This window comes from Pangasianodon hypophthalmus, chromosome 14 (assembly GCF_027358585.1).
Source record: "Pangasianodon hypophthalmus isolate fPanHyp1 chromosome 14, fPanHyp1.pri, whole genome shotgun sequence".
In the NCBI taxonomy this organism is placed as follows: domain Eukaryota; kingdom Metazoa; phylum Chordata; class Actinopteri; order Siluriformes; family Pangasiidae; genus Pangasianodon; species Pangasianodon hypophthalmus.
Genome location: NC_069723.1, coordinates 23,601,813 through 23,624,504, shown reverse-complemented (window position 1 = coordinate 23,624,504; position 22,692 = coordinate 23,601,813). Strand labels below are relative to the sequence as shown.

Genomic DNA, 22,692 nt, shown 5'->3' with positions numbered 1-22,692 from the left:
TGTGAGTGCGGAGGCAGTCATGAGAATCTGAAGGGTCAGGTCATGCAGTAAAAACTCACGATGGTAAAGTATTTTCTACTTTACTAGAGTAAATCTTTGTCAACTTTAACCTTGACTTCACAATTTTAAAAAGTAAAAAACACTTTTACTGCAATTAATTCTTCCAAACACCTTCACAACATGCTGTAATATTCGCCCTTATTAATGCTGCCCCATTTTGAAAAATTTCTTGCCGGTTCAATCACCAAAGCAACCCTTCTGAACTGTGATTCAACTCCACAGCTTCAAAGAGTGATTCAATAAACAGATTCAAAGAACCAACTCATTCATGAATGATACATCATTACTTCAATCTGCACAATTTTATGCATTGCACAAAAATGTACAATGCTTGGCATTTATGCATTTTGAATTTTGGTTTCTTCAGATCAAAGAATCTTGTTTCTCCTGGTCTAAGAGTCCTTTAGGTAGGGTTTAACTCCTAGAGAGCTGTCATGTATCTTTGACTGAGGAGGGGCTTCTGCACCATATCAGCTGCTGGGCTTTTTATAGCAGAGGTGTTTTTTTTTTCCAAATCATGTCCAATCAACTTAATTTACTAAAGGAGAACTTTAGTCAAGTAGATACATCTCAAAGATGGTCAGTGGAAATGACCATGAACTCAATTTCAAGTGTCATAGCAAAGGGTTTGTGCAAATGTTTATTTTTTTAACCTCGTAAAGTTTACACTGTTTTTTGTATTATTTATGAGTATTATTATTATTATTATTTTTTCAGATTAGTGAGGAAGGGGTCTGTATAGTTTCAGAGTACATTGTATTTTAACCAGAATCTTGACCAGAAAATGGTTAAATATATAAAATAAAAAATGTGGTTTTTTTTGCCCACAGTAGGGAGTGTTTCGACCACCAGAAGCACAGAAAGATGCAGCAGTTTGAGTAAGTTTTATTATTTCTGAAGAAACAGTCTTTGCCAAAGCCAGAACACAATTTTTTGAGACGTTCTAAATGTTTCATATCAGTATAATAAATCTCATGCATACAGATAAATGGTCTGTTTGATAACATTTTGTTTTTTTCTAGAAACATATTACATTGTGCATTAAGAGAAAAGCACTTGATAATTTTACTAAACACTTTTCCTAACATGTTATTTTCGATCACATAACCTCACAGTTGAGTTATAAAATGTACAGAATCCAGCGTATAGAGGCTGAGTGAATGTGGTGTGGACTCTGTGGAGGAGCCTCATCGTGTCAGAGACGCTGTAGAAGGACAGAGTTCCTGCACTGTGATCCACATACACTCCTATTCTGGAGGATGCTGGACCCTGAAGCTCAGTCTCAATGTCACTGTGCCAGAAGCAGACAGAGGAAGAAGAACAGCGCAGACTCCAGGACTGACTGTTGCGTCCAAACATACACTCATTACCTTTTCCTTTCCTGCTGATCTCTTTATATGAGACTGATATGTACACACCAAAACCGCTCCACTCCACCTCCCAGTAACAGCGTCCACACACACTCTCCTTACACAACACCTGAATCCAGTAGTCAAATCTCTCTGGATGATCAGAGTATCGTTGATCTGTCCCACTGCATGTCATTGCTCTGTTCTTCTCAGACAGAACGAGTTTACGATATGCCGTGTTGGGATCCAGAGTCAAATAAGAAAAATCTAAAACAATAAAATGTCCACAGGTTAGATGTTAATCCCAGGATTTATAATAAGTGTGTGAGAGACCTGTCTGTGTTTCTATCCTCCTAATGCTGCTCTATAGGAAATATATTAAACATTACCCAACATCAGTCATCAGGTAAAAATGGGTCAAACAATGGATAAACAATACACACCCTGTGTGTGTGTGAGTGTGTGTGTGTGTGTGTGTGTTTTACACTTACGCTGCAGAAAATCTTCTCTGCTTTTTGGTTCTGAGGGTAAAATCATCTGAACTGCTGCAGCTGTGGAGACACAGAGGCAAAATGGAGAAATAACATGGAAACAGTTTAAAGCATATGAAAAATCTGATTCCTTGGTGGTTTCAGATGGACACCTCAACTATATCCCCATCTCAGTGGGTTGACTATCAGATTTGAATTTATCTATGTGTTATGTGCGGGTTGACAAAGCAGGACTTTAGTGTGTAAAATCAATGTGCTGTTTATTCAGGGAAAATCATTAGTCATTATTATATTTCAAGGCATCGGTCATGTCACAAGCAGACAGGATTATTGCATAAATATCCATAATTGTTATCAGACACACAGGCAGAAATCAAAACCAGGAAGTCAAACTAGATAAACAAGAAACAAGGAATTGGGAAAGACAAGTAAACATGCCTTGGAAATGCACATATACATGGGTGAGACTTATGCAAGGGCTTAAAACCAATCAGTAACTAAACAAGTAACAGCTCCGTACAGTAGAGCTCAACACCAATCACAAGACAGGGGTGGAGACAAGATATAAATCAAAGCAAATGCACATGACAGTGAGAGAGAGAATACATGACATGAGGGGCCAGCAGTCTAAGCAGAGATGCCAAGACCTTCCTCTCCCTAGCCACCTCCTCCAGCTCCTCCACAGGGATTCCCAGGCACTCCCAGGCCAGACGAGAGATATAATCTCTCCATCTACTCCTTGGACCATTGGACATGCCTGGAGCACCTCCCCAGGGAGACATCCAGGAGGCATCCTAGTCAGGTGCCTGAACTACCTCAACTGGCTCCTTTTGATGCAGAGGAGCAGCGACTCTACTTTGAGCTCCCCCTGAATGTCCGAGCTGCTCACTGTAAGCCTGAGCCCAGCCACCCTGCGAAAAAAGCTTGTTTCTGCCGCTTGTGTCTGTGAAATCATTCTTTCTGTCACTACCCAAAGCTCGTGACCGTAGGGTTGGGACGAAGACTGACTGGTAAAGTGATAGCTTCGCCTTTTGGCTCAACTTTCTCTTCACCACGACAGACCAGTACAATGTCCGCATAACTGCTTGCGCTGCACCGATTCATCTGTCAATCTCTTGCTCCACTCTACCCTCGTGAACAAGACCCTAAGATACTTAAACTCCTCTGCTTGAGGCAGTATCTCATTCCCAACCTGAAGGGAACAACCCACCCATTTCTGGCTTGTCATTCATTTATCACAATCACTTTGATAGATTCAGTGGATTTTATGGGTTTCTATGGCAGATTCATGTACACTGTGTTCTAATGGGAGCACAGATTAATGCTCATCGGACAACAGGCTATTAACAAGTCATTTTGAGCCATGCCCAGAAGCTGTGCTTCTCTGGGGGTGAATGACAATGTGGGCAGGTAGGTTTTGCACAGAAATATAAATCTCCACATTAATTGGGCTGTGCACTCTTTGCTCGCCCCGCCCTGATGCCCCCTCAAAGGGGCAGAACCTTGTGACCTTGTCGCCACTGGATTGCTCATTAGGGATAAATTCACAGTGATAAATTCAAATATTTACAAAATATTTTTGTGAATCCATTTATTTCTGTAAAGTATTATTTTATCTTTGTAATTTGTAAATATTGTAAATAAATTATAAGCAATAGGTTCTGTTTGATTATTTGCAATAATGTCTGAAATTGTTGTTGTTTTACTTCGCAGTTGTATAGCTAGTTACAAAGTATAGCTAGCTGTCATGACCTTCTTCAGCTAGCAGCTTAACTGCTCTTTGGCACAAACTGCAGAAACTGCTAATGTTGTTGACCTGATTTAAGAAAAGTCTTTTGATGCTCATACTTATAAGGAGAGATTGACAAAACTAAACAAGAGTGCATATGTATATATAAAACATTACAGATAGCTGTGCTTCCCCTATTGTAAAAAAAAAACCCAAAAAAACCACGTGCCACAGGTGACACTGTGATTTTCTCCACAAATGTAAGATTAGTTTGTGGATTTGTGACTGAGTTCTGTTGACTTTGTTTATCTTAATTTTGTAAACCGAAATTTTTTTAAGTTTCGAATTTGCGAATTGCTTCTTGTTCTTGTAATGAAATTTTATGGCTCACTTTACTGTGACAGAAAACAAATGTTTGCTTGTTTACCTTGTGGACGGATTTTGTTGAATTCCTTCTCACAGATTTTCTCGACTCGTTTTTTCAGATCTGAGAGAGATTTCTTCACTCCATCAAATGAGAGATGTTGATTGACAGTGGTGCTGGGTGAGTCCTCACATCCAGGAGGAACACAGAGAGACGGGAAACTCTACAGAGAGGAAACACATAATAAAGAAGGAGAAAAGTGTAGGAGAGGAACGAATGAATCTCAGACTGAATCAGACACAAAGACACACTTGTGATCTCAGACAGGAACATTTATTGTTGCTGTAATGAGCTTTTAGGAGGAAACTTTGTGAGGAACAGCGGCCTCTGTAGATCAGACAGTGAGTGTTACCTGGAGGAAGTGGATGTGATCGTGTGTGTGTGAAAGCTGCTCCAGCTCAGTGACTCTCCTCTTATGATCAGCAATCTCCTGCTCCAGTTGCTTCAGGAGTCGTTCAGCTCGACTCAGTTCAGCTTTCTCCTGAGCTCTAATCAGCTTCTTCACCTCCGAGCGCTTTTTCTCCATGGAGCTGATCAGCTCAGTAAAGATCCTCTCACTGTCATCTACTGCTGCCTGTGAACGCATCTGTTAAGAGACACCCACACCCCCCACACCCACACCCACAGAGCTCCATTTAGATTTCAAATCTTTCTTTTACTGTGACCCTATTTTGTCAATGTTTGTGTGTGTGTGTGTGTGTGTGTGTGTGTGTGTGTGGGGGGGGGGGGGGGGGGGGGGGGGGGGGTTTAGGTTGGTAGGAATTTCTGTCTGTGATTCCTCACCTTAATAGTGTCCACAGTCTGTTTCAGCTCCTGGACCTCCTTCTGCTTCTCCTGGATCCTCTGCTGGGATTTCATCTGCTCCTCTTTTAGCTCATTCTGAGACCAAATAAATACATTTCATTATTTCTGAATCAGGAGCTCAGCATGTAAATATTAACTGCAGCTAAAGAGTTAAACTTCCTGTAACTTCCTATAAATCCCCATCTCTCTCTTTCTGCACTAGAGATGAAGATTTCACATTATGGGGCTTTGTGCAGATCTGCTACATGCAAACGCTTCACTTAATACTATACTTTTTCTCATTTGAAAATGAACGCGTTGGATAAAGAGTTTTCCAGCCATCAGTACTCACCAGTTTCTCTAGAATTGCTCTACTCATGAAAGGTGAATACTAGACCTCTATCAGTATATATCAGCTACATAACATCATCGCACTGAGACACCCCCTGTAAGACAACTCTCAAAGCTCATAGCTCTTCCCATCTCTCAAAGCTCTCACCCTTTCTTTCTCTTGTGGCCCCTTACATCAGCCCCATCCTCTAAAGCATTGCAGACGCACTCTCTACTCCTCTGATGCATCAGATACTTCCTCTCTTACCATCTGAAACTTTGCAGATGTGTTCTCTCCCTCTCTGAAGGACTGAAGATGTTATTTTTCTTAGAAGCATCAAAATGCTCTCCCCCAAGGATCAAAGACGCTCCATCTCAGTCTCCCTCACACTTTGTTGCTATCTAACCAATGGCAACCTAACTGCCTTTCTCTATCGACTTCATCTAAAACCAAGATACTGGGTCTCAGAAAAAATATACAGCATACATCGATTTTAGCTCTTTGGGGCCTGTCTATCTAGTGCAGAGGTTAGTGCACCACTTAGAAGCTATAAAAATGTAGAGTGGAAAATTCTCAACATCCATTTGCAGTCATGTGCCCAAAAAGTTTGGGAACACCTTGCACAAAAATAGAAGCTGTCTAGAACTCCAGCTCAAGTTCTCAGAGTTCTCGTCACATTCACTGTTACACAATCACTTCATGTGTCATTTAGGTGTGGTCCTTGCTTGCAAATGAGACCCTAAACATGTCTTGCAAACTTACAGTATGTAGTGGTACAGTATGTATCGGGCAGTGGTAGCTCAGTGGTTAAGATGTTGAACTATAGATTGGAAAGGTGTGGGTTCAAATCTTGCCCCTGCTGGGCCCTTGAGCAAGGCCCTAAACTGCTCAGTTGTATAAATGACATAAATATAAGTCACTCTGGATAAGGGCGTCTGCCAAATGTAAAATGTAGTGAATTTTTAATGTATGTAAATATAAGCATGTCTAAAATAAAATGTATTAAAAACTACAAGAAATAAAACAAATCAGAATTTCAAATGAAAACTGAAAATAATATAAACATCAACACCATAATAACACTGTTACAGAGCTGTAACATGTCCATGTGTTCACTTTAGCTGTAAAATGCTGTAAGAATGTTGTTGGGCGTTGGCTGTATAAGCCATGAATGGTCTGACCTGTTTAACACTTTATTACCAACAACCCTTTGATTTTAATAAAAAATAATTTCGCAGTGAATGACAGGCATAAAACCAATTAAATCAAAATTAGATTAGAGACAGAATTTGTATAACTTGATTTGGAAAAGAATAATGGCATCCAGTTCTTACCTGTTTTTCAGTTCTTTCTGCTTTAGTTGAAACCGTATCATGGCCTTTGTGTTCATCCATCGTACACAAATAACAGATGAAGCTTTGGTCAGTACGACAGTAGATCTCGATCAGTTTGTCATGTTGAGAGCAGATCTTCTCTTTGCGCTCTGCACAGGCTTCCACTAACTTGTGCTTCTTAAAGGCGGGAGACTGATAGTGAGGTTGAAGATGATCTTCACAATAGGAGGCCTGACACACCAGACAGGAATTAACAGCTTTTCGTTTTCTTCCAATGCAGGAATCACACTTCACATCTCCAGGTCCAGCGTAACAGTGAGCAGGAGAAGCAGCTTGGTGTTCAGTCTTCTTCAGTTTCTCCACAACTTCAGCCAGCATGTTGTTCCTGCGTAGAACAGGCCTTGGAGTGAAAGTCTCTCTACACTGGGGGCAGCTGTAGATGCCCTTCACACCCTCCTGATCCCAGAAGCCATTAATACACACCTTACAGAAATTGTGGCCACAAGGAGTAGTCACTGGATCCTTCAGGAGATCCAGACACACTGAACAGCTGAACTGATCCTGATCTGCTGAAACACTGGCTTCTGCCATTTTCCTGCACTCAAACACTAAAAATAGAGTGAGAGAAAGTGAGAGAGTTTTGTTTTCTTGGAAAAGAACTTCCTGGTTCTGTCTGTGGTGAGGAGTGGATTTAAAGTGACAGTGAGGCTTTAAAGGAAAAGTATAGAGAATTTTTAGTGTAAATTAGCTTCCCTGTGATTTAAAGATTCAGATAAATTGAATTCTGATTTGTTATAAATATCTTTGTTTCATGACTACATATTGCATATTTGAATGCGTTTTTACATCATTACTGGAATGTTTATGCATAAAATGCAGGGGTGTCTTGTATCAATGGGGTAGCAGAGCTAAGTCCTGTCTTTCAAAGGTAAAAGAAAAATCAGTCTATGTTTTCCTTTTTGGCCTCCACATTGTCTTATTTGTAGTTAACAAATGTTTAATGAGGACAATTTTGGATTTTTTGAAATCAGCGGTCATAAAGGCAAAACACACAGAATGATACGAAGCGGTGCTTTGGGATCCTTATGCTTGCTCATTTTTTCTGCTTCCAGCACATCAATTTTGAGAACTGATTGTTCACTCACTGCCTAATATATCCCACCCCTTGACAGGTGCCACTGTAACAAGATAATCAATGTTATTCACTTCACTTGTCAGTGGTTTTAATGGTTTAACTCCGTTAACTTGGCGCCATTTTAGCCACACGGCGTTGACTCATGCCTGAACGTCTGGAACCCAGGTACTTGAACTGAGTGACTTTGTTTTGATGTTGCAGTTTTGATGCGACCAGATAAGTACTCCAGCCAGCGTGTCGCTCCGCCTGTCGTTGAAGCTCCCACCATTCGCCAAGTTCCCAAAGGTCCTTGTTTCCAGCTGGCATCACAAAGGATGGTGGGATTTCAACCGGCCTGTGGCATCAGTTATTTGTCATCTGACATCCACACTTCATTAAGCTGTCTATAAAATTAAACGTACTGTATTTCTCACATTCCATCACAAATGAGCACAGCAGTAATTTCCATAGTGCTGAGGCCAAATAAGGATCCATCATTATTTTCAAGCCCAGTCACTAATCAGTACAGCCCTTAAAACAGTGGGGCGTAGCAACAAAAGTGAAAATACATTGAAGGATTACTTCTACTTTACCAGAGTAAATCTTTCATCTTTCAATCTATCAACTTTACGTTTTACTTCACTATTTTCAAAAGCAAAAGGCTTATGTATTTTACTGTAATAATTTTTATAAACACTTTCATAACATACTGCAATATTAGCATTTGTTATTGCCCACTCTCAATTTGAAAATAAAATAAATAATACATCATTTCTCACCAACGTCACTCTTCAGTTTTGTGATTCGGTTGCAAATGTTCAAAGAACCGATTCAATAAACCAATCTGAAGAGTCAATTCATTCATTTTTATTATTTATTTATTTATTTATTTTATTTATTTATTTATTTATTTTTTTACCTCAGAGACAACTTCAAGTGGACTCCAAGTGGTAAGAGTTTTTAGTTGGTGAGTTTCTGAAATAACTGCAACATTAAACATTTTTATTTAAATCAGTAGTTTAGATGAAAATATGAAGCTTTATTTTAACAGTTAATCTTCAGCTAATTTTCAAACATCATAGTTATCCTGTCAGGTTAGCATGGGTCAGCTAGCTGTCTAGTGTTAGCCACCACTGAAGACTGCATTACACTGATGAATTGTGCTAAAATAAACTATCAGTTTAGTCTCCAAATACAGTCTGTCACCATCAGCAGAAAACACACACATTACTTCACTCAGTTTTTTTTTTAAATAAATGAATAAATAAGTTGAGAAGATGCTAGTGTCCAGTTAGCTAATGTTACTATAGTAACAAACAGCTCATGCTGAATGGATGGTGTGTGTATGGCCCATGAAAACCTTTCTGATAAAACATGAAAAACAACATGGAGAGATCATACTGCTTTTCTCTGCTTTTGACATCCAGTTATCCCACTTTTAATACCAAAATTAAAAATAATGCCAAGTATAATACAAGTACATTATAGGTATTATAATAATACCAAGTATCTTTCTTGTGGGTTACTGTAAATTTGATTTCCCAGTCATTTTTGTTTTTTTTGTTTTTTTTTACTTTTATTCAACTGTGACTTTTGGGTAGCATTTTTGAAATCGCATCAATTTTATGACTTGAAACAGTCATACATCTTATATTCCCAGATGAAACAGGATTTACAGTCTCAAAGCAGAAGACTTGAGTAATAAGTGCTGTCTCTTTAACTTTATTAAAGTTTTCAAGCAAAGCAATTACATACCATTGTTTTTTTTTTACTTCAGTGCTGAAATAGAATTTAATAGAGTAAGTAAGTCCTTCATCTGTAGCACATTACAGAACTTAGTATTTAGAAAAGCCCAATACACACTGAATTTAAATAGTTCAACTTTAGCACCAGTCATTACAATATATACAATATTATTGGACAGATTTTTCCTTTTTTTTCTACTATAGAATGCTAAATTAACATCTCAGCTTGAAGTGCAACACAAAAGACATATCTATATATACAGATAAAGTATAAACATTTTTACAAAGTCATAAAATGTCTTACCCTTTAAACAGGAACAAGCAGCTATCACCCGGGGAGGGTGAAGGCTAACACATGAACGAAACTGCTCGACACATACAGTGTGGAGGCTCTTCCACCTTACTAACTCACTTGATGTTGGTTTTTCCTTTAATTAAGTTGATTTGTCATTTCTGTAATCTATGTTCCCTTATTTATTGTGGTTCTCAGTTATCACGCTCTTATACAGAACCCTAGACGAAGTAAAATGGATATAATAAAAGTAATAATGGTTCTACTGGCTGAATTATCAATGCAACCTGTTCAGCCAAAATGAGCTGGTTTAGATTTTAACTTGAAGTGGAACCATACTAAACATATTTAAGGAAGATTTATGTGCTTGGATTGTTTTTTTTTTTATACTAAACAAGAAAAAGCGCAAAAAAAAAAATCAGCTTTGTCTCTATATGGCAGAAGTTGCAGATGTAGAAATGGCGAAATATAAATTAAAATCTCTTATTTGCGTGCACACACACACACAAACACAGGCCAGCTTTTCTTGAAGGTTTTTTTTTTTTAACAAAGAAGATTTAATGCTGCTAACTATGGATTTCAATTTGCTGTTTGTAGGAACTAACATTGCGCCTCATTTTTGCATAATCATATACATAAGAAATTTCATATCAGTAGCCTACATTTCACTTCTGAGTTTGTGTAAATTTAGATATAAGTAGAGTCGTTAATGTGAACCTTGATTAATCAGCTTCAAATCATATAATTATCAATGAGTTACTGGGATATATACAGTGTGTGTGTGTGTATATATATAAATCACACACATACACTCACTCACCCATTCTTACACTACAGACAATTTGGAAATGCCAGTCAGCCTTCAACGCATGTCTTTGGACTGGGAGAGGAAACAGCAGTACTTGGAAGAAACCCCCGAAGCACAGGGAGAACATACAAACTCTGTGCACACAGGGCGGAGATGGGACTCAAACCCCCAACCCCGGAGGTGCGAGGCAACAGAGCTAACCACTAAGCCATTGTGACCCTGTCCACTTTATTAGGAACACCTGTACACCTGGTTATCTAATCAACCAATCATGTGGCAGCAGAGCAATGCAAAAAATCATGCAGATACAGGTCAATATCTTAAGTTAATTTTCACATCAAACATTAGAATGAAGAAAAAGTGTGATCTCTGTGACTTGAACCGTGGCATGGATGTTGGTACCAGAAGGGCTGGTTTGAATATTTCGTAAACTGCTGATCTCCTGGGAATTCACCCACAACAGTCTGTGTAAACTCTAGAGACTGCTGTGAATGTGAAAATTCCAGGAGATCAGCAGTTTCTGAAATACTCCAACAAGCCCATCAAGTACCAACAACCATGCCACGGTTAAAGTCACTCAGATCATTTTATTTCTTCACTTATGTGAACATTAACTGAAGCTTTTGACCTGTATCTGCATGATTTTTTGCCGTCTGTCTGACATGTCAGTCTGCAGAACAAAAGGGAGAGAAAATCCAGGAGAATGTGACAGTGGGCCCCCACACAAAATTGCTTTTACCTGGAAAAAAAATTTTGGAAAGCTTTATCTACTGGACCGGATCTGGAGTTCCCTTTTTAGAGAGGTCAGTCAGTGGGCTGTTGATGTCCAAAAAATTACATACAAACCCAATTTCACAATTCCCAGGGTTTCCTGTGAGTCCCACCCATCTCTAGGATCTCAGGACAGCTCTCAGATGTTGTAAATGCTGCTGCCAGTCATTATAAATGATTATATTGTCTAAATAAGCAGCGGGATATGTGCTGTGTGGGCAGAGTATTCTGTCCATGTTGAAATGTTGCAGGAGCTCCAAACAAACCAAACGGAAATTGATGTAACCCAAATGGAGTGCGATGCACTGTAAATATACCAACTCACCATGTGACCTCAAAGGGCTCTTGCCACTTTACGAGTAATTTGGAGCTGAAGAGGGTGGAGTTTGCTCACAGGTCCAGAATGTTTGCTGTTAGAGGGTCCCTCTTCCCAGTTTTCTCTAATGATGTCTAAGACGCCGTGGGGCTTGCACCTGTACATTAATTCAAAGGTAGAGAACCCTGTGGTGGCTTGTGGGACCTCTCGTACTGCAAATAACAGGGGTTGGAGCCACTTATCCCAATTTCCTGTGTCCTTGTGAACAAACTTATGAATCATGTTTTTAGTGTTTGATTAACCACCAGGCCATCTGTTTGCAGATGGTAAACAGTGGTGTAAATCGATTTGATCTCTAATCATTTGTAAAGCTCACCTATGCAGAGAAACACACATATGTAGCCTATCAGTAATAATGCACAGGTGAGTAACATCATGCTTTACTTGCTGGTTCCCCTGCCTCCTCTCCGTCCGCAGCCGATGCTCAACTATGTAGTGTGTCTTATGTATATATACATCATACATATGTGGGATATATTAGTCATGATAATTTTCTAATTAAAAAAAAATAGCAAAAGTATATGTCATTTTACCAACCCATAAAAATTGTCATTGTAGCTCAGGGAGAAATGAAATCTTAGACTTCAGCTTTAATTTTTCTAAACACTTTTACTAACATTTCATTTTGGATCACATAACCTCACAGATGAGTTATACCATAGTCTGAATCCAGCGTATAGAGGCTGAGTGAATGTGGCGTGGACTCTGTGGAGGAGCCTCATCGTGTCAGAGAAGCTGTAGAAGGACAGAGTTCCTGCACTGTGATCCACATACACTCCTATTCTGGAGGATGATGGAATTCCAAGGTCAGTCTTAATGTCGTTGTGCCAGAAACAGACAGAGGAAGAAGAACAGCGCAGACTCCAGGACTGACTGTTGTATCCAAACAAACACTTATTAGCTTCTCCTTTCCTGCTGATCTCTTTATAAGAGACTGATATGGACACACCACTGCTCCACTCCACTTCCCAGTAACAACGTCCACTCACACTCTCCTTGCACAACACCTGGGTGTAAGACTGAAATCTCTCTGGATGATAAGAGTATCGCTGTTCTGTCCTGCTGTGTGTCACCACTCTGTTCTCCTCAGACAGAATGAGTCGACGATGTACTGTGTTGGGATCCAGAGTCAGATAACAGAAATCTAAAACAATAAAATGTCCACAGGTTAGATGTTAATCACAGGATTTATAATAATGTGTGTGAGACACCTGTCTGTGTTTCTATCTTCCTAATGCTACTGTATAGGAAATATTATAAATATTACCCAACATCAGTCATCAGGTAAAACTGGGTCAGTTAAAATAGTGTGTGTGTGTGTGTGTGTCTGTGTTTTACACCTACACTGCACAAAATCTTCTCTGCTCTTTGGTTCTGAGGGTAAAATCATCTGAACAGTTGCTGCAGAGACAGAGAGACAACATGGAGATGAAAAAAAGATGTGGAAACGAAATAAAAATGAAAAATCTTATTCCTTGTTGCTCCATGGAGTTGGACTGGATTTAGAGCTTGTCTAACTTGTCCAACTATTACAACTTGGCCAAAAATGTTATAAAACTGTGCAGCATTTGAATGTACAAATCAGTGTCACCTCAAAACATGAGAACAAGCAATCACTTTTCCCAGGTGAAGTTCTGATAATATGCATGTATGAAGTTCAGTAAGATTAGTTTGTGGATTTATGATTCAATTCCTTCAACCTTGTTTGTCTGGTAAATTTATCTTGACATAATTTACAAGGCTAATGCGAAGATATGGAGTTAATTTTGTGCCAAAAGTTTCAAGTAAAATAGTAACTTCAATTCACACAACCAAAATATTAATAATTAACATTTTAAAAATAAATTGCAAATACAAGTAATAAGTAATGAGAATCAAATCAAAATTATTTTTTTAAAAGATTACTTCTCGTTCACCATCAGTGTAGCACCAGAGGTACAGAACTACAATACCCATCAGCCACTGCACAGCACATCGTCACGTCACACACCATGAAAGATCAAGCGCACCTGAATCACGTACTGGGATAATGAGCACTTGTATATAAGTCTGTCTTGTGTAGCACCCTTTTGTCAAGCTTTTGCTGTTGCTCTGTGTGTGCCATGCCTTTGCTTCTAGTTTGTAAGATTCTTGCCTTGTGTCTGTAGTTCATGTTTAGGGTTCTTATGTTCACTGTTGTGTTTGTTTTGTTTGTACTTTGCTTAATAAATCATTTGCACTTGCAACTGCCTCCATTACTGATCTGTGACATTCGCACTCACATTTTGCTTCTATTTGCAGGTTTTGGAGCAACCATGGAGCATCCAGTGTTGCCAACTTAGAGACTTTGTCGGTATATTTGGTGACTTTTTAGGTCCCTTTAGTGACTATTTCAAAAAAGCACCTAGCAACAACTCTAGCGAATTTTTGAACCTTTTTTGACTGTCTTGAACTCAATACAGCTCTCTAGCTCACTGATACACCATATGCAAAAAATCACTGATCACCACTGTTTTGCCGCACCCAAACTCGCAGCACTGCTGTTTCTACCACGGCATCCCAAGCGAGTAACTCTTTCCTTCATGACTACTCACTGTTACTGCTGCTTTTTGTCTGCATTCTTGATAGAAACTATAGAATTCTGTAAATGCGTAAAAGTTTACTTTGTGGGGCTGTGACCAAGGATGACTTCTTTCTATAAGAAATAAATTATTAAGAATTAAAGAAATAATCTATTGTTCTTTATTATAACAAAGCGTGATTATATTGTATTCATAGTTAAAACCTTCCTTCCTTCCTTCCATCCATTTTCCATACTGCTTTTCCTGCACAGGGTCTCGGGGAGCCTGGAGCCTATCTCAGGGAACTCAGGGCACAAGGCAGGGATCTTGCTTCCTTATGTATCCTAATTTGTAATTGGATATGCCAGTGATCATGATGAATAAATTAATTAGTATATGATGTCACGTAGTGACCTTTTGAGTGTGCATTAGCTACCTTCCTCAGAAAAGAGTTGGCAACACTGGGAGCATCCTCTGACATGGCAGAATGAACGGAGCCAAATGCAGCAGGGAAACTGTACTGTAGATGCATTAAAAAAGCTAAAAAATAAAAATAATATGAGGAGCTACTAAATGGTTTGTAGATGCAGTCACACATATTTCTTTATCATGCAAGTGTCTTCATTCCATCCAGTTGAGTAGCAGTTTAAGCAACTAATGTTAACTAGGTGACAAGGCTGAAGCTGGCTTCTTATTTCGATTTTCCATTCCACCTTAAAAGTTCCAGGTTTTATGGCCCGTGCCTGTAGATGGCGCAATGAAACGCACTAATAGCACACACAGTTTCCTACACCATTATCACCTCAATCTCAAAACGTCTAAAAAAATCTCCTCACAGTTTTCCTCAACTCGTTTTTTCAGATCTGAGAGAGCTTGCCTCACTCCATCAAATGAGAGATGTTGATTGACAGTGATGCTGGGTGAGTCCTCACATCCAGGAGGAACAAAGAGAGACGGGAAACTCTACAGAGAGGAAACACATAATAAAGAGGAAGAAAAGTGTTCAAGAGGAATGAATGAATCTCTGAATCAGACACAAAGACACACTTGTGATCTCAGACAGTTGCTGTAATGAGCTTTTAGGAGGAGTGTGTGTGTGTGTGTTTAGGAGAAACACTTACACATTCACTCACTCCTCACCTTAATAGTGTCCACAGTCTGTTTCAGCTCCTGGACCTTCTTCTGCTTCTCCTGGATCCTCTGCTGGGATTTCATCTGCTCCTCTTTTAGCTCATTCTGAGACCAAATAAAATACATTTCATTATTTCTGCATCAGGAGCTCAATGTGTTAATAATAACTGCAGCTAAATATTTAAAGTTATCATTGAAAAAATGAAATACAAAATTAAAGTGTGAACTAAGCTAAAATCTTACCTAAATAGAATTTAAAAAAAAATGTCTCTAAAGTTCCACAGAATTCTAGCAAAAAAAAAAACAAAAAAAAAATTGTAACAAAAAACCTTACTGAAAACTAGAAATTTTGCCTGCGGCACTTACTAAAATAAAATAAACTCTCAACATGAAATAACTTCTGTCTTCAGAATTTTATGCACTTTTATTTTTACAAGTTTATGAATGATGGTGCTTTGTGCCAGACACGGCAATTTTTTTTCATATCGGCACACTACAGCTACATCCAGATCCTACGAGATCTTTAACTTGGAGCTATTTGGGGTCTCGAAATCTCGCTCAGACCCAACAATCACCTCTTATGTCATTTAGTTGATGGCACCTTAAACATGTTTTGCACATTCCAGTGATGTTACACAGTATGTAGTGGAATGTGCAAGATATGTTTTTTCATCAGTATTTGGACACTGACAAAGTTATTGTTGTTTTAGCTGTCTAGCACAGTATATTTGAGTTTAAATTTTAGAATTATTGCAGCATTTTACAGCTAAAGTGCATACATGACTGTGCTAAAGCTCCTTAGCAGTGTTATTACAGTGTTGATGTTTATATCATATACGGTTTTGATTTGCAAGTATATCATACGACAGTATGATAGAGGTGCAATTAAATAATGAATACAAGTTCAAAGTGCAGACATTCAGCTTTAATTTAAGAATATGCACATCCAAATCTAGCTGTTTAAGTGTAAAAGAGAAATAAATCAACTGATTGTGCCACTCTTTTCCAAAGTATGTAAAATGGCTGAAGCAGTATGCCTTCCACAAACACACACGCACACGCATATAATGACGAGATGAGGTTTTTGTAAAAGTCTGAAAATAAGTGGAACCTTGATAATTCTACTGATGTTGATGAATATTACGCGAGCTTTGTCTGACCTCGTGTGATCTCACGTAGCTGTTTATGTTGTACTTGTTGCATATCGCCTTAGGACTGAAACCAGGCTTTGTGCAGCTGATTAGGTAGCTATAGTATATAATCCTTTCCAAAGGCCCTACCTTCTGAGCATTTCTACATGCACTTCGGTTTTGTATGAAATTGCTCTTCTGAATAAAGAAGGTTGATTTTCTCTCTAAGATTGTGAGTTCGTTTTTCTCTCACCTGGACATCTATCACAACAGTGCTGGCTGTTTAAACTGCACTGGTTGGTGTGACCAGGATAACAACCCTTTGGCTTTTAATAAAAATTCACTTCACAGTGAATGTCAGTCATAAAACTGGATAGAAATTAGATTAGAGATGTTGTATGAATTTACTTGAAAAATTATAATGACATGCAGTTCTCACCTGTTTTTCAGCTTTTTCTGCATTAGTTGTATCGTGGCCTTTGTGTTTATCCATCACACACAGATAACAGATGAAGCTTTGGTCAGTACGACAGTAGATCTCGATCGGTTTTTTGTGTTGAGAGCAGATCTTCTCTTGGAGCTCTGCACAGGCTTCAACTAACTTGTGCTGCTTAAAGGCAGGAGACTGATAGTGAGGTTGAAGATGAGCTTCACAGTAGGAGGCCAGACACACCAGACAGAACCTGACTGCTTTGCGTTTTCTCCTAATGCAGGAATCACACTCCACATCTCCAGGTCCAGCGTAACAGTGAGCAGGTGAAGCAGCTTGGAGTTCAGTCTCCTTCAGTTCCTCCACCACTTTAGTAAGCTTGTTGTTCCTGCGTAGGACAGGCCTTAGAGTGAAAGTCTTTCTACACTGGGGGCAGCTGTAGACTCCCTTCACATCCTCCTGGTCCCAGAAGCCATTAATACACACCTGACAGAAACTGCGGCCACAGGCAATTGTCACTGGATCTTTCAGGAGATCCAAACACACTGGACAGCTGAACAGATCCTTAGGTATTAAAATATTAGCTTCTGCCATTTTTGTAAACTCACACACTGAGAGAGAGCGTGAGAGAGTTTTTCGTTTCCTCAGAAAAGAGCTTCATGTTCCTGTGGGTGTTACAGTGTGAAAAAGACAGCAGGCGTGGCTTTAAAGAAGGAAGCGGTTCAGGCTTAACCCTTTTACACTGAGTGTTTTTCACATTATATGTTCACAAGGGGACACTTTCACAGTTTTTGCAAAATAGCTTTGAAATTTGTATGAAAACTATATGAAAAAAATCACCAATGCTACACCTCATTCATCAAGTTACCAAACTAAAATGTCAAACGTTAGTAAAAAAAAATGAAACATATACCTTGTTTTTGACTTTCCACTCTTGACATTGTGAAGGTATAATATTACATTCATGCCCCTGTATTTATGTATGAGTTGTATTACAATGTGTTACCACACAGTGACTAAGTCACTAAACTAAAGGGATTTAGCAGGAGTTCACTGCCTGCTTTCATTCAGCTGTGAGCTAGATTTATCAGCAATTTTATGAGCATAAAGTTGTACTTGTTTTACAACGATAATCAAAATGATGACACATCAAATATATCTCAATAAATGAGAAACCTGCACTCGTGACCCACAGTCCTCAGGGTTTATGTCCTGTATTTAACAAAAAGAAAAGGTGACAAACTAAGCAAGGTCACAAACTGAGCTGCTATGGGTTAAACTTCTGTGAGCTTTTTACTAAAATATGTAAAATAAAGTTTCCAGCTATGTGTGTAGGATATACATGTGGATATATATGTGGTATATTTTATTTTGTGGTTTGTTTTTTTTTAATAGAAGGTTATTCTTATAGATTTCATATAAGATTATATAGAAGATTGTGAGTGATAGTCATGGTCTCATCCTGTGTAGAGTGTGTGGGAGACTAAATACCTATAAAAAATGTATTGTAATTTCATATTTAAGCATTTGGAAAAGTTAACAATCAAATTCATTACATTTGTATAAGTAAAATTAACTGCACTGCTGGTTCATTGCGCTCAACAGACGCTTCTTCTGTTACTTTAAATAACTCCTAATATAAAGGGTGAATTTTTATAAAAATCAATGAAATTCTGTTGAATGTTCTCCAATTAGTAAGAATTTACATAAAAAAATTTTTGAACAAGTATTTCATTATGTGCCTTTTAAAGGATTAAAGAAATCTGATTTGTTCTAACTGTCTTTATTCATGACCACATATTGTGTATTGAAAGTGTTTATACATCATTGCTGGAGTGTTGGTGAATAAAACGTCATTGACAACACATCGTTATTATGACATTGACAACAAAAAGGGATACCTTCATATCACAAAAGCTTGTAAAATGTATCTAATCCAAAATAAGTAACAAAAACAAAATTATGTGTCTGATTACACTGCACAACAAAGTTTTTGCTTCTTGAACACTGTTGGGTTTTCCTTATAGATTTTTGGCTGCTGATCACGAAAATCACATCCAAATTTGCCCATCACATACCATTTCATTGAAGTCTTCAGTTTTGTCATGTTTTTTCTTATATTTGTGTCCAAAAATTGTTGTTTCTGTAAGAGACCTATGAACAATGTTTTGTGCAGTCTGGGCATGTCCAGGCATGAAATCAGGCCAGGTTGGAAGCTGTTCTGTGGAAGTATGCAGCCCGGGCATGCCTGGGCAGGCCGGAGCCAGCTTGACACTGTCTCAGCAGGCTATAAAAGTGGCTTGCATACACAGATGCTGCTCACTGGATTAATATAGACCTTATAGTGTGTACGTATTGTTTCAGAATATAGCATTGCCTCAGTAGCACTGCAACAAGTAAGTTAGATGTTACAGACGTTTTACAGGACGAATGGTGTCAGTCAATATGTCTCATCAATGTGGTAACAGCCGCGATTTAAGACAGATGTTCCCAAGAATAACTGAGGGCAAGATCAAAGAGGGCATTTTTGTTGGCCCTCAGGTCAGACATGTTATGAGTGACAAGCGGTTCGAAGATCTGTTAGTTGGGCCAGAAAAGATTGCCTGGAAAGCCTTCAAAGACATTATTGACAATTTTCTTGGCAATTACAGAGCTCCACATTACATTCTGCTGGTAGACAAACTTCTCAAAGCATACAAAACAATGAACTGCAACATGTCACTCAAGATTCATTTCCTCCACTCACACTTGGACTTCTTCCATGCAAATCTCGGTGCTGTCAGTGACGAACACGGTGAAAGGTTTCACCAGGACATTGCTACAATGGAAAAATGATATCAGGGCAACTGGAATCCGTCAATGCTTGCTGATTACTGTTGGACACTGCAACGTGATGCACCGGACATTGAATACAAATGAAAATCAGGAGCAAAACACTTTTAATTATGTTGAACTTAATAGCGTATTAGAAACATAAACGCGATTAAATACATTATTGCCAGTAAACAGTTAACTGTCTATTTCTCAGAGTTCCTACGTGATGCAGCAAAACCAAAACTATATTTGTGCATACCTACCAGGTACCTGTCTCAATCAGCAAAAACTTTTCAGGAAGCAAAACTTTTCAAAAAAAATTGTTGTGCAGTGTTATCTATATGTTGCATTTATGTGTGCATGGAGGACAAATGGGGCAACTCTTTCTGTTTGTACGTGTCTTTCAGATTCCAAACCCATATAGGCCAGTCAAGGAAAATGTAGCAGTTGGTCCATCTTCCTGTCCTTGTGAACCTGAAATGATAGTTTTCATACATCAAGGAATGGTACAAGAAGGCATTAGCAACAAGTTCCAGAGAAGCTAGAGAAGCTAACAGCTATCTAAAAAGAAGCCCAATTATGAAGGAAGTTTTTGGGATTCATGGAAGGCATTCTCAGGTGCCACTGTAACAGATGATTAAACAGGATCAAAAGAAAGAAAGAACTGACTTAAGACCCTTGTAGAAGAGCCAGTCCCTCTAACACACATGTATCCATGGAAGTGACTAAAGGAGGAAAGTAGATTGTACAGGAAATTTGCACAGCTGCATTTCCATTGTAGTCAATTATTTCACACACTGAGAAATTGATTGTACAGGAAGTATAGATAGTGAAGTTGCTTCACAGAGATCACACACATGCATGCTCACACAGGAGGTCACCTAAAGAGTGTTTTGTCTTTTGTTTTACCTTTGAGCTTACCTGTCCCTTTGTATATCCTTGTATATCTTTTTGTAAAATCATAGTTTCAGTTTCACCATTACACAGCCCTTTTTGGATGTGATGGTTCAAAATGTCTCTCTCCCTAACTCAAAGTTTATTTGCTTTTGTTCCCAAATTTAAATGGACATTGTGTGATGAAAGTATCTGTACTTTGCAGGTAACAGATACCAGTGTGTCATGAGGTGTTGATTCAATGACAGGTAAGACTTCCTGTGGCCGAAGTGGAGGCAACCTAAAGCAGGACAGCACCACGACTGGGCATCCCTGTAAATGAGAGGGCTGTGATTTTATGTGATGCTATATACCCAAAAAGCATCAAAGGGGACTCTGTAGGAAATTACAAATTACAGAGTCTACTGAAGAAGTGGGATTTGATCTGGTCTGATCTCAACCCAAACATCTCAATCTCCTCTCTCCTATGCCTTAAGGCTGATAAGCTGTTACTGCAAATATCCCAGAGGAAAGATGCCTGGTACCAGCACCTGATGAGCTCATTCCACACCTTTGTACAGACTATCATGCCTGTTATGCAGACATGATAATCAGGGGATTGAGATTGAGTGGTTCTGTCATGTCAGCGTTGTATTCGGCCATAGTCTCTTTTTGCCAGAATTGACCACAGCATCAGAACATGGTGGGTCCAGACTCCATTTCCTATCACACAGAGTGTTTCACAAATGGAAGGCTGCATTCTAGTAAGGATGCATATCTCGGCTGCCTCGTCATGAAGCGACATCAAAGGCCATCTCAATTTGAAGGATCCTTGGAAGGGAGCCTTTGTTTCGTGGCCTTCATTCGGCAGATTTTGGAGGATGCATCAGTGTATCCTTCGTGTCCTCCAATCACCCACCATCCTTTGCACACATTCTGAAATTCTCGAAAAAAATGGCGAGACAGCACTGAGCTCCCTCGAGTTTGTTATGAAATGTTTCAGAAACGTTCGGCAATGAAGGAATTCATGTTTTCTTTTCTTTTGTTTTGCTGTAAATTAAATGCTGCCCATGTTATAAACTACTGGGAGACCACAACTGGTTGTCACATGATTCACATTCGCTGTATTGCAGACAATGTCAGTATTTTTCCTAAATTATTTTTAAATAGCATTATAATACTACAATTACAAAATTCAATAGTACTTGTAAAAATATTATGGCATTACTGTAATAGCTTCAGTACTGGAAAAAGAAAGAACATATTACAGTGTTACTAGCAATTCACTGTAATACTGTCATAACGTAATATAAATATGTTTTTATGTTGTAATACCATTATATTTCTGTGGTGGTTTTCATACAGTGGAGATCTCATACTTTACACCCCTAGTGAAAGTAAAAGAGAATGATTGAAGTTGAGCTTGAATGGATTATTTTTAGCTCAAGATGTATTAATATTAATATTACGTATTAAGTATTAATTAAGTATTAATATTATATGTTAAGCACAAGTGTAGCAATAAGTTTTTTCTTTTATGTGTTCTGTAAAATGAAGAGTAGGAGATGCTCTATGCATATGTTCATATTTTTTTCTTTCTTCTGGAGGGTTATATACCTTATTGCTGTCTGGGTATAGTCATGTCGTAGTTGCTGCTGAAATTGAAAATAAAGTGACACAAGTGCAACCTCCTGGTGGCTTCCTCCATTTCTACAAAGTAGGGGATCAGCACAGGTATGACATCTGTCATCTTCAATAGCGCTTGCTGTCTTTTCAAAGTTTTCACGCCGTGACCAGGGGCGCAGAAACCTTCATGACGTAGCCGTGACGTAGCCTCGGGGACTTACTAGGCTGTCTCATTCTACTGTTCAATGCTGAGAAGGAGTCTAGTCTAGAAGACTCCAAAGGACGCAGCCTTCCATTTGAGAAACACCCACAGTCACTTTCACCTTCACCTGATTACTAACTGCACACATCTGTACTCAATCAGCTGACACACGAATAATCCAGACCTGGTTTTTGCATTAATGTCAACCTGCACGTGCAACCATCTCTGCCCCGTCATTGCAACTTTAACACAGTTATTATACACTAGCTGTAAAATTGTGTAAGAAGGTTGTTTGGTGTTAACTGTTTAGAAGGGCACTGACTGGGCTTACATGTTTAA

The 22,692-nt window shown here is 38.7% G+C and overlaps 2 protein-coding genes across 2 annotated transcripts; both read right to left on the bottom strand.

Annotated features, from left to right (window-relative positions):
• Nucleotides 1-938: 938 nt before the first annotated feature.
• On the bottom strand, nt 939-7,168 carry LOC113539332 (tripartite motif-containing protein 16-like). Its single transcript, XM_026935038.3, has 6 exons — nt 6,502-7,168; nt 4,837-4,932; nt 4,406-4,639; nt 4,057-4,216; nt 1,901-1,960; nt 939-1,676 (listed from the first exon to the last, which is right to left on the bottom strand). Exons 1-6 carry the CDS (start codon nt 7,090-7,092, stop codon nt 1,150-1,152), a joined length of 1,668 nt encoding a protein of 555 aa, XP_026790839.3. The 5' UTR covers nt 7,093-7,168; the 3' UTR covers nt 939-1,149.
• Nucleotides 7,169-12,196: 5,028 nt separating this feature from the next.
• Nucleotides 12,197-17,571, bottom strand: LOC113539333 (tripartite motif-containing protein 16-like protein). The gene is made up of 5 exons (XM_026935039.3): nt 16,848-17,571; nt 15,288-15,383; nt 14,984-15,110; nt 12,952-13,008; nt 12,197-12,751 (listed from the first exon to the last, which is right to left on the bottom strand). Exons 1-5 carry the CDS (start codon nt 17,430-17,432, stop codon nt 12,228-12,230), a joined length of 1,389 nt encoding a protein of 462 aa, XP_026790840.3. The 5' UTR covers nt 17,433-17,571; the 3' UTR covers nt 12,197-12,227.
• Nucleotides 17,572-22,692: the final 5,121 nt, after the last annotated feature.

Bases quoted from the DNA above. Each gene is read 5' to 3' on its own strand.
- LOC113539332 (XM_026935038.3), bottom strand. From the start codon at position 7,092: ATGGCAGAAGCCAGTGTTTCAGCAGATCAGGATCAGTTCAGCTGTTCA. The intron at 4,640-4,836 runs GTGAGGAATCAC...GTCTCTTAACAG, and splicing joins AGACTGTGGACACTATTAAG to ATGCGTTCACAGGCAGCAGT. The intron at 1,961-4,056 runs GTAAACAAGCAA...GTGTCTCCACAG, and splicing joins CAACAAAATCCGTCCACAAG to CTGCAGCAGTTCAGATGATT.
- LOC113539333 (XM_026935039.3), bottom strand. From the start codon at position 17,432: ATGGCAGAAGCTAATATTTTAATACCTAAGGATCTGTTCAGCTGTCCA. The intron at 15,111-15,287 runs GTGAGGAGTGAG...TCCTCTCTGTAG, and splicing joins AGACTGTGGACACTATTAAG to AGTTTCCCGTCTCTCTTTGT. The intron at 13,009-14,983 runs GTGAGGAGATTT...CTGTCTCTGCAG, and splicing joins AAAACGAGTTGAGGAAAACT to CAACTGTTCAGATGATTTTA.